Source organism: Crocodylus porosus, unplaced genomic scaffold (genome assembly GCF_001723895.1).
Source record: "Crocodylus porosus isolate Cpor-Errol unplaced genomic scaffold, CroPor_comp1, whole genome shotgun sequence".
Lineage (NCBI taxonomy): Eukaryota > Metazoa > Chordata > Crocodylia > Crocodylidae > Crocodylus > Crocodylus porosus.
The window spans coordinates 5570077-5581498 of record NW_017728944.1 but is presented as its reverse complement, the minus strand read 5'-3'; the positions used below and the strand labels follow the sequence as shown (position 1 = coordinate 5581498).

Sequence of the window (11422 nt, the reverse complement as noted above, 5' to 3'; positions counted from 1 at the left end):
GGCATCTTTTGTAACTGTGATGAGTGGAATGATCTTGCCTTTGGTTTTCTGTGTTTAATCTACCAGATCTCCCAGTCCTGAAACACCAAAGCCTTGGCTAGGCAAGGCATCTGTTAAAGGTTGTCTTGTAGCAAAGCAGATGCCCAGGGCCTAGAGGCATTCAAGGACTGCTTCATGGTCACTCATGGGGAATGCTGTTTTGTGCATGGTAGGGATTGAGTTTGGGGATTTTGAAGATGGCACGTTGGAAGCAAACTCTAGAAGATTGTATCTAGTGCATTGCCCAAAACCTGGCCTACATAGTAAGTGCAAGGGAATATTGTATATTAGTTCTGTGGTGCAGAAGAATCCACAACTTTCCCAGCCAGAAGCCAAGAAGCTGTCCATTAAAGGCATATTCTGCAAGTAAAGTTGCATGTGTGCTTGGTGCACTAATAAATGCACTTAGGTGGCAGCAGCCAGGGGCACAGAAGATGTTGTGTGTCCCCTTTTTTCTGCCAGTCTGGTGTGTGTCACTGACTCACTTGGTATCTTTTGCTTTTAGGTTGGTGATAAGGTGATGGTGCTGGCCAGGGCAGGGCTCTGGCAGGAAGTAGTGACTGTACCCGCCAATCAAACTTTCCTGATGCCCGAGGGAATGAGCTTTGAGGAAGCAGCTGCCTTTCTAGTCAACTACATCACTGCGTATATGATCCTCTTTGACTTTGGGAACCTGAGACCCAACCAGAGTGTCCTCATCCACATGGCTGCAGGTAAAGTGCTTCTCAGCAAGCTCCTGTGGTGTGTGGTATTCAGTGTCTTGGTAAGCTGATTTTTGGAATGGCCAGTAAAACTATGGGGGAAAGGGGGAGTGGCAGAAGTGGCGGGGGTGTTTACAGATGGGGGTGACGAGCTTCACATAAAGGCCTTGAAAGATCATTTATGTGGATGTGGGGGTCTGGCAAATGTCCTACTGTGCCACCAGCAGGTGTTAACACCTGGTCTGATGTACAGCAGCAGTTGGATAATGCATGATGAAATTGGGCTGTAGGATGTCTGGCAACTCGAACCTGGGAAAGCAAAATAGCATTGGCTCCACCTGACCAGGGGTTTTCTCCTATTACTAGACTTTACTATTTAACATGGTGAGACACAAGCAAGTCCTTCACTCCTGGATGATATGGAAGTTGGGAGTAGGAGGAGGTGGAGGGGAAGGTATTGATTCAAATGAGGACTGACTTGTATTTCCCAGTGCCTCAGATTTTCCTGATGGCTGATAACCAGCTCGAGCTAATTCCCTTGGGTTTGCTGTTTCAGGTGGTGTGGGAACAGCAGCCATTCAGCTCTGCAAGACAGTGGAGAATGTTACCATATTTGGCACTGCATCAGCCTCCAAGCACGACTCCCTCAGAGAGAGTGGAGTTACTCACCCAATTGATTACAGGACAATGGATTATGTGGAGGAGGTCCGAAAAATATCTCCAAAAGGTAAAAAGCATGAGTTTAGGGAAGGCTGGCTGCAGTCTGTCACTTACTCCTGTTCTGTGCTTTTCTCACAAGAAATGGAGGGAACCTCTAACTAGTCCTTGTGCAAATTCTCTTCAGGTGTCAACATTGTCTTGGATCCTCTGGGAGGATCAGATACTTCCAAAGCATTTAACCTCCTGAAACCGATGGGCAAGCTCATAACCTATGGTAAGTTAGAGGCTGGCTTCTGCTGAACTGCTGATGGGTAAGGCCAGGTTTTCTGAAGGAGTGGGATCATGTAGTGGAGCAAGATGGTACAGGTCTGCAGGTGAATTTTGGTTTACCATAGGGCCTTGAAGCAAGAGAGCATCAAGGATATGCTTACCTCCTCTAGAGTTTCCTGTATCAGGAGTGCCTCATGTACTGCAAGTCTAGGTTCCTGGTAAGATCTAGGCAGCTCGCATATTGTTTCAACAGCTGTAGTCCTAGCTTCCTGTCCTGTCCTCATCACCAAGACACTGGATCACTTGCTTCATGCGTTGCCCTCCTTCCCTTTTGCAAAGATTGCTACCTCCCAGAAGGGAGGCATGCATGCAGGGTGAAGTAGAATGCATCTTATACAGGATCTGCAGCATTATTCAGCCTGTCTTTAATGTACAGCACTAATAGAGGCTTGCTTTTCTTCTGCAGGGTGTGTGGGTGATGAGGTTTGAAGCTACTAAATACTTATCTCTCCATTCCCCAGCAGTGAAACAGTGTGATTGTGTCCCCACAGACAAAGCAGTCTCACAGCCCCCAATGCAATATGCAGGAATCTTGCATTGATATGCATTCCAGCCCCTGGAATTGGCCTCTTGCTGTGCAGCCTGTCTAGTTCTGTTGGCAGAATTAACCATTGCAGTGAACCATGCTTGAAACCACTGTTTGGCTTCCTTTCTGCCAACATTGCTGGCTGTGATTTAATGTCTGCAGTACTTCTTGATCTCCATCAGACTCAAGCAGGCATGACACGTAGCTTTGCCTGCCTGAAGCTGCCACCAAAGGGCAAATAGCTTCAGTTTGATGCATCCTGTGTGAAGAGGGCTAGGCAACAGCTCTAATCGTGGCTTTGCACTTTAATCATCTGTGGGCCAAAGTGAGTGCCTTTTTTTTTTTTGCTGTCTCCAGAACCCTGTTTGACACGCACTGATGCACAGTCACCCTCAGTTGTTGCTTGCTGTGCACATGGGTGCAGCAGTCAGTACTATCTGAGTTGTTAGCCCAGGTGTGACGCATACTTTGCACCACATATTAGCGTTCTGTCAGCTCTCACTGTGATGGTACTCTTATCTTCTAGGGGTGGCAAACCTGCTCACTGGGCAGAGGAAGAACCTTATGGCCATGGCTAAAACCTGGTGGAACCAGTTCAGCATTAATGCCCTGCAGCTCCTACACCATAACAAGGCTGTGTGTGGTTACCACCTCGGCTACATGGATGAAGAATCTGACCTTATTGCTGGTGTTGTAGCCAAGCTGGTTAGCCTGTACAACCAGGGCAAAATCAAACCCAAAATAGACTCCGTGTGGCCCTTTGAGCAGGTGAGTAGTCTGGAACAGGCTTGTGCTGCACACACAATGGGGAGTTGCAGTCCAGTCTGCTTGTACTCAAAGCTAGGTTATGCAGAGCTGTGGTGTCCTTTGGGTTTTGTGATTATTACAGTAGAGAGCCCAAAAGATGACCTCCTATTGTGCAGGATGCTGTACCTAGCATATATAGCAGGGGTGGACAATTTTATTTGAGCTGGAGGACCACATAAGGAGTCTTGGTGAGTTGTTGAGGGCTGGGTGTGGAGGGGAGCAGGGAAATGCCAGCTGATCCTATCTAGTTTCTGCTGGGTGTCTGACAGTGCACTACTCTGCTGCAGCCAGGGCTGGGCAGACTCCTCCATTCCCATATGCTATGTCAAATACTGTAAGCACAATAGAGCTCTGGCCCACTGGGTGTTAGTGCAGTGCAGTTTAGCAGTTGCTGTTGCCCAAAAGACCTGGGACTCCCTTTCTGCTGTTGGCCTAAAAACAGGGTAAGAAGTGCAGCTGCAGCTCAGTTTTCTCCTGAAAGCTATGGCAGGGAAAAGAATCTATTTGTTTTCCCTCACTGCTCTCACATGTTCCTTACCCATCCTGCTGCTGACCCAGAGTTAGGGCTTAAATCAGTGCCCTGGAGACCAGAGGGAATTATCCCCCGTTTCACTGGAGGAATCCGTGTTCAGCAATGCAACAGGAATGTGATTATCCCACTAGCTTTCCTCTGCAGTGGGCAAAGAGCTGGCAGCAAAAGCCTTTTGGTGGTCATGAAGCTCTGGGGGCATGGCAAGACCTGAATGAGGAGAGTAAAGTAATACCTTTCCAAGCAGAGCTTTCCTGGCGATGGGGCAGGGGTGAATGCTGGAGCCTTCTAGGGGCTGAGTAACAGTTATGGTGTCTGTGACTGACTTCCTGGAGCACATCTGGACCTGCAGTTTGAGTGGGTTGGAATATTGCCTCCAACTGTGGTAGCATTGGAGAGCTTCATCCTCGGTGCCCCCATAACTTGCTGTGGGAGGCTTGCTGCTGTGCTGCAGGACTGCTGGAGTGGGAGCAGTGCAGCCTCACTGCAGGAGTAGACAGCAGTCTTGTGGAGGAGAGGCTGACTTCACTGAGCAGCTGCTGGCTCTGAACACTCCTTGGTGTGCTTGGAGGGTGTGGAGCACAAGGTGTAACAGGCCGAACCCATAGTCTTGGTGTCACATAAATCCTCTGTGCAGGACATCTCTGAGGGACCAGTGTGCTTTTTGTGTCTCTCCCTCTGTGCCAAGTTTCTCCAAAGCTGGTACTGGGAATCCTTTGAAATCAGCAGCTTGGGTGGGGGATGATCTTTGTGTGCTGTAGTAGGAATGTTTTTTCCAGTAGCATTCATCTGTCCATGGAAGACAAAGGTGGAGTTAGAAAGAAAAGCATAGCTGGGGGAGGGGTGGTTATGTGAAGAAGCTGCATACATTTGCTTTTGCTGTTCTGCATGAAGTTCTATAGCTGAGGTTCATGTAGGTCCTCATCCAGCTCTAGGCTGGGTGTTGAGCTTTGGGAGAACTGAGATGGCTGTCTGTCTGCCGCAGCAAGTGCTGGTGGCAGGGAAGCTCTTCTGCAAGGACTTCAGTGTGGTCAACATACCTCTGCCTGAAATCAAGGTTTTTGAAGTTTTCTGGCTTCCAAGCCTGTGTCAAGTGCTGCTGCTGGGTAGAAGCCCCTTTATCAAGTCTGTTCCTGGAGGACATGCATGGTGGCTGGGGTGTAGCCAGCTGACTGCTTGGTGACTGAGACTCCTAGGTCTGTACAGGGAAAGCTGTCTGTTGGAGTTGGTGTCACTTGGTATGTTTTGCTGTGGTGGCTAAGCTGCTTTGCAGGGACCAGTGACACTTGCACATAGAACATGTAGTAATGCCCAAAAGTGAGACCAGCCAGTGAACCATAGCTGAGTACAGAACTCCTTTGGGTGGACTCTAATCCTTTACCCTAAGTACCAGTTTTGGGGTGAGCATGTCTACAAAAAAGGTCAAAATACAGTTGTTCTTCTTGGTGGGTCTCTGAGTAAGCCAGGCTCAAAGTACAAGTTTTGTAGAGGGGTTTTAAGAGTGCTGGGGGTGGTGTCTTTGACAACCAGGACCTCACTGCTCTGTCCCATGGGTACAGGAGTGAGTTTGCTGGGTTCATTAAGCAGAATACTAGGTTTTGGGGCATAGTACAGAGTGGCCTGTGGAGGAAGCAGCAGCCTTCTCTTGGCGATGCTAACTTGGAGCCCTTTAGCTATAGCCCAGTGCATTAACTCACTTATTGGAGATTGTCTATGAATCTCTACTCGCTGTTCTGCCCTTCAGTCATTGTTGGAATCCTAGGGCCTCTTCTGTGTTCACCAATGTGTTTGCTTTAGGGCTGGGTAGTTAGAGGAGTCATCCCTGCTACCTTCAGGCCTGACATAGTCCAAACATCATCTTTCCTGTCTACTTGTGGATGTTGCCTGGTCCCCATCCTAGGAGGGCTGGGCAGGGAGAAACTAAAGAGCCTGATTCACATGATGAGGCAGCTGTTGGCTTTGGTTTGAGAATTGTTCCGGTGCGGCTGTGGGGTACATCCCAAGGCTGCAGTGGGCTAGGCTGCTCAGACACAACTGCGTTTTCTCAAGGAAAAATTCTCCCCTTTAATTGCAGTCTATTTCACTTCTAGCAAGAAGCCCTGTTTGTATTGCAGCACTGATCTTCTGCTGGTTATTAGCTCATAACACAAAGGTGCTTTATTAGCTAAAGATGGCATCTATAATGACTTCAACAAACTGGATATTTGCTTGGTAATAAGAGTGTATAGGTTAGTGCAGGAGTGGGAAAAATTTAGCCTGTGGTCCCACGGACACCAGGTACACAGTGGGGTGAGAGAAGCCTGGCAGCCAGACTCTGCTTCCCAGAAACCCCTTTAGCGGTGGCTCACTCTACTCTGCTGCTGCCGCCAGTGTCTCCATTGCCAGACCCAACCTGGCTGCCTGGGCAACCCTGGCCCATCTGCCCTGCACCCGGTGCTGGATGGAGCAGGTGAGCTGGTGGGGTCTCTATGGAGACCAGCCCAGGACCCCTGCAGGTAGATTGCATTTAGCTAGGCAGATGGGATGGGGCCCTGGATGCATGGGGAGCAAAGGCTCTGGCTGGGCCCTGGCTCTGTGCTGTCACCACCTGGTGATCCCAGCTCTGCCTGTCTGTCTTGCATCCAGATGCTGCTTCCCCACATGCTCACAGTCTTCATGCAACAACCTTGGTACAGTTTGTTATGGCTTGTCCAGAAACCCCTCGTGGTGCTGTTGTAACTGATTGGAACAATACCGCGACATCCTTCAGCGTGATGTTCAGCGCACTCAGCCCTGGGCTGCATGCTCTTCGGAGGCAGCCTGGGGTGGCTGCCTTGGCTTGCACTATTCCATACCCCCTGGCCATGTATACACAAAATGTGCCACTCCACTGCATGGCTGCTCATTTATGCCTGGGTTAGAAGGGGGCCAGGAAGTGCTATTGACATGCAGCTGTGCTCGATTAGAGGGACTGGAGAAAAAGGTGGTTGTGTCTTCTTCAAAGTCAAGTTTGGGTCTCTACATGCTGTCTGTCCCCCCTTTATCCGTAGGTGGCAGATGCCATGAGGCAGATGCAGGAGAAGAAGAATATTGGGAAAGTTGTCCTAGTTCCTGAAGTGCTGAAGGAGGAATCCAAGAAAGAAGAAAACTAAAACCAAGAGGCCTGTCTGCAGGTTGTGAACTTGTGGTTTAACTCCCTGGCCCTCCTGGGACCTGGGAATGGACAGATCAGTTGCTGCCATCTTCACCATTTAGTCTTGAACTGTGTGCACCTGTCATTGCCAACCTCTCCCCAAGTGTGACAGTAATATTAGAGCCCATGTCCCTCCCCAGCCTTCTGCTTGAATGCCTGCTCTCACCTGCAGTTTCTGATTGTTATTTTCTTTCCCAAATTCCAGACAAAATCATTTCCCTTTGGCAATACCTCTCTGGCCTCCAGGCAGTCGGTGACTAACGGTTGCATAGTATGTCACTGTAAAGTGTAAATGCAAATTGTTATAGCAACCATTGACTGTCTCCATAGAAACTGAGCCCTTGCTGGAGCTTTTACCCTGCTGCCTCCAAGAGGCATGTTTGACTGATGAATGTGCCAAATTGTAGATGCTTTTTAATGAAATTGCTAGAGAAAAATTGCCTCAGCTCTTGCATTATTCTAACACTGGTTATTTCTTTAGTTACACTTGCCATGAGACACTTGCCTCCCTTTGTCCCCTTTTTCCTAGGCCTTTAAAGCTAGTGATTTAAAAGACGCATCAGGCTGTTTTGCTAAAAGGCCTAGCATCTCCATTCTGGTCACACTAGTTTAATTTGCAGCTCCTTCTCTTTGCAGGCTGCCTGTAACCTGAGGAGAAGTTGGCCTGGTGCTTCGTGAATACTAAAGAGACATTGCGGTTAAACCATTTGATCTTGTCCATTTTCTGATCCCAACAGTTAGGGAAGGTCTAAACCAATTCTATGCTAAAATCTGGGTTTGGAGACCATAAGGACTCAACTGTGTCTCAGAAATGACTGGAACAATTCATGTTGGCTCTGTGTGCTTTATTAATGTTGGACTCTGAATTGATAACCTTCAGGCTAAGTTTCACCCTTGTGTTTTGTAATTGCCAAGGGCTGCAGTGTGAAAACAAATGTCTGCAAGATGAGGCAAAATAAGCCTCTGTTTACCCTTGCTTCTGTTTTGTGTGTGCTGCATGCTGGTGGGAGGGGGACATGGTTGCCCTGGAAGTGAGCAAACCAACAGAAACCAATAACCTATCGTGCCAGAAACGTGGGGCTGGTGCTCTGCGCACTGGTTCATCTCCAGAGCCAGTGTACTTGTTGAACAAGCTGTACAGTGTTGACAGTTGACTGTCTAGGTTCAGATCTCAAAACTGCTTGCCCAGGGACTCTTCCTTAATTAATCCTGGCTTTTGGCTTGTGCTTACCCATCCATTTTGAATTGGCTCCTCAGATCTCCATTAGTCTCAGACCAGCCCCTGAATCTTTCCTTTTCCAACATCTGGACTTCATGGAAGGATAGTGCTGAAGTGTGTCTTGCCCACTCAAACGATAAAGTGCCAGTCCTTTTCAGGGTACTCGTAGCACTTAGACTTTGGAAGCTGTGCGGGATGTCTCTTTCCCCAGGATGAAACCACAGGATTCCACACCCGAGCATGCAGAGACCCCTGAATGTAGGGACAGTTCAGTCTGTGAGCATTTAGCAGAAGCTTGGCCCTGTACATTGTGCTCTGGCTAGTGCTGCGTCCAGCGCTGTGCTGGTCCTCCTGCCTCAGTCACTCTGTTGCCAGCACTTAGTGCTTGTGTTGCTGTTTGCACTTGCTTTAGCAGTTTGGTTTTTGTCTTAGTTGGTTGTGGATGTGCAGGAGTTCAGGCTTTGTGTGTATTTTGGATCTGACAAGGACAATGTGAAGCAACAAAAAATATCCCACCCTAAGGAGCTCTGGAGTTCAACATCTAGACACAGGGACTTATTGCTTAGAGTCCCAGTTAGCTGAACTGCTCAAAAAGGATGGTATGGCAGAAGCAAACTGCAGCTCTTTCTTAAAAAAAGAAAGGATTTCTCCATCAGAGATTTTTTGGGTCTAGCAGCAGCACAAGGATTGTATTGTGCAAGTAACAAAGGGACTTCTTCTGTCAGCTACATGCTCCTCAGGATGATAGTGGTGGTTCACAACACATTGGTCTTTGCAGCTCTTATTTTGCATGCCTAAATTCAGCTCCCAGCTCTGTTGGCTTCTAGGGCTGCTTTAGGACCCAGAAGGATTTGCTCTGGTTAAATGGTTTCAAGTATTAAATAGTGCATTCTGGTTGGAACCTCTAAAAAGAGAACTATTTGGGGCTCAGCCTGGCTCCTGTTTCATTCCTTGTGCTCTGGATTTGTGCCTGCTCAGTGGGTGTGATGTAATGGAATTTGCAAGCACAATTTCCACCCTCTTCCCCCCCAACCATTCATTAATCTAAACTCTTCCTGCTGCATTTTCCCAGCTGATCAGTTTAATTTTTCCCTTTTGTCGCATGCAGTTTTTTACCGTACCCTTCTGAAACTATATTCGAACAGTTGTTAGTTGTGAAAAAAGGAAGGCTCACACTTGCTCCAGCATCCTGGCTCCTGAGACAAAGGTAGTTGGTCCAAGCTGCACACTGAGCTGCAAAGCTTCAGGTTCTCCACGTTTGTTCTTTAAAAGGGGAAAACTTTCAACCTCTTTCTTTTTTTTTCTATAGTAAGTTTTCATTTTTGGGGGCTCTACCCTAGCAACAAAGAGCACACCCCGTGCCTTACTCCGGATGGCCTCTGAGGTGGCACTGAAAGGCTTTTGTAGTTTAGTCCCTCTTTTCTGATACCACGTGAAGGAAGAAAATGGGAATCTGATATCTTCCTGTACAACAACTGATGTATGCTGCATCATGACACACCACAGAAAACAGTATATCAGTGCCTTTTCTAGACAACTTATAAGGACTAGCAAGTCACTGATGCCTTTGCCATATAGGCCTCTCAAAATATTGCCAAAAATCTATTATGATTCATCATAGCTATGTTTTATGGTATACAAGTGACATGGTTCTATTTACTCTCTGACCCAACGCTCCTTGTATGTGTGTTACAGAACTGTACAGATTTCTGGAGGTTTGTGCTCCTACAATCCAGCAGAGTTTAGCATAATCAGATGCCTCACTCCAAATTGTCTGCCTCTGGCCAAAGGTGACATTGGCCTGCTTGTGCATGTTGGTGTAGTAGATTTCCAAAGTTCATCCTGCTAATAAGGTATTGCTAGCAGTAAGATCTCCTGGTGTGGAGGGCAGAAGGGTGCTTGCCACCACTATAGTGGCTCTCTGGAAACTATCAGGGCTTTCTTGATTTTTAATGTAGTTGCTAGTGACTTTTTCTACTTATAAACGTCTGAAGCCCTTTTTACAGTGCGATTTCTGAATACTTCTGAGTGGATAAGGTATTTTGTGATAGAGTTTAGCACTGATCGTTTACTGCCCCTCAGTAGCTACAGTATTTTCTACAGAAAACTAAGATTAAATCTAACTTTGCTCTACACTGCCTCACTGACTAATGCTCTTAGATTTTATAGTAGACTTACTTAGTCTTGAGTTTTATGGAAAAATATTCTATGGGCCAATAAGTATAAAATCCACTTTAAACCAACCTTGTTAACAGTGTCTTAACTTGCTAAAATTAACAGCAGGTTGTTACATCAAGGACCAAAGCAAAACATCATTCCGTTCCAAAGTGTTGGATTAGAATGAAGCTTGCTTAATGGTTCAGGGCAAACTTGTACCATCTAGCAAAGAGATGATCACTATGTTTCCTCTTAAATTGTGTCACTTCAGAATAGCAGCAATGCCAATTTTTAATGTTTGTTTTTTTGTTTTTTTTGTTTTTTCTAATTGATCACTTGTGCCATACGGAGGAGAATGACTGTGAGGAGTGAAAGGTCTGAGCAGGGGAGCTGTACAAGCACTGGTTAAATCTTCCCTGCTCCCTCCACTCTGCCCTGCTGTAGCTTAGGGTGTGTGCTGCATGTGGTGTATGTTAAGTTGCTAAATCCAATGGTAATTCTCTAATTGTGTGACCAGAACATCACTGCTCTGTCTGAAACCAAAACTGCCAGTCTGGGACGGTAACCTTAGACGCACGTTGACTTTCTTTGCCATCACCAGGCAGCTTTAAACAAGTTTTTTGCTGCTTAATTTCTTTATACCGATCATTCATATTCCATGGGGGAGAAGGGAGCAGAAAAAAGCCACTTTTGACTTGCACAGAGACCTGTAGCCACAGCTAAGAAAGAGGATGCTTTTGAGATGGGGTACGGGCTTTTCAGATACAAGGGAGAAGAGTTTAGCTGCATATTTAGTTCAGACCTGCTGTCTGAAGTAGTAAGAGACCAGTGAGGGGCAAAAAGTGTTGTGGGCATTAGGCTTTAATGCCATGAACTGGCCTGCCTGCAGCTCCTATCATAGGTGTGAAACCACTACTGTTGCTAAATGGAGTCTTTGGTGCCCAAAGCACTGGTGATGGCAAAGGGTGACTGGCAGATTAGCATATGAGCACGGTAAGATGTTACACTTTTTGGCCTCTAATGACACATGGTGTGGTCTGTGCCGTCCAAGTCCTGTTGATCTGCGGATATGTGATACGAGTGGCTCTCGTCCTACAGACACTTCAAAGTCTCTCTTTGGTGTTTTGAAAAACTATATTCCGCTTTGTGCGTGTAACCAAGTTGAACAGAAAGCGATTTGTGCCAATGCTGTTCACATGACTACAACATGTAATGCTCCTCTGCCTAATGTTACCATATGCCTTATGTGTTTCAAATGTTAATTAAAAGCATAACAAAATCC

At 46.9% G+C, this 11422-nt stretch overlaps 1 protein-coding gene across 1 annotated transcript; it reads left to right on the top strand.

The window, feature by feature from the left end:
- The first annotated feature begins 522 nt into the window (after positions 1-522).
- VAT1 (vesicle amine transport 1) lies at positions 523-11422 on the top strand. Its single transcript, XM_019550487.1, has 5 exons — positions 523-752; positions 1297-1467; positions 1585-1674; positions 2783-3024; positions 6622-11422. Exons 1-5 carry the CDS (start codon positions 560-562, stop codon positions 6721-6723), a joined length of 798 nt encoding a protein of 265 aa, XP_019406032.1. The 5' UTR covers positions 523-559; the 3' UTR covers positions 6724-11422.

Coding starts and splice junctions, on each gene's coding strand:
- VAT1 (XM_019550487.1), top strand. CDS start 560: ATGGTGCTGGCCAGGGCAGGGCTCTGGCAGGAAGTAGTGACTGTACCC. Junction 753..1,296: donor CCTCATCCACATGGCTGCAG/GTAAAGTGCTTC, acceptor TTGCTGTTTCAG/GTGGTGTGGGAACAGCAGCC. Junction 1,675..2,782: donor GGGCAAGCTCATAACCTATG/GTAAGTTAGAGG, acceptor CTTATCTTCTAG/GGGTGGCAAACCTGCTCACT.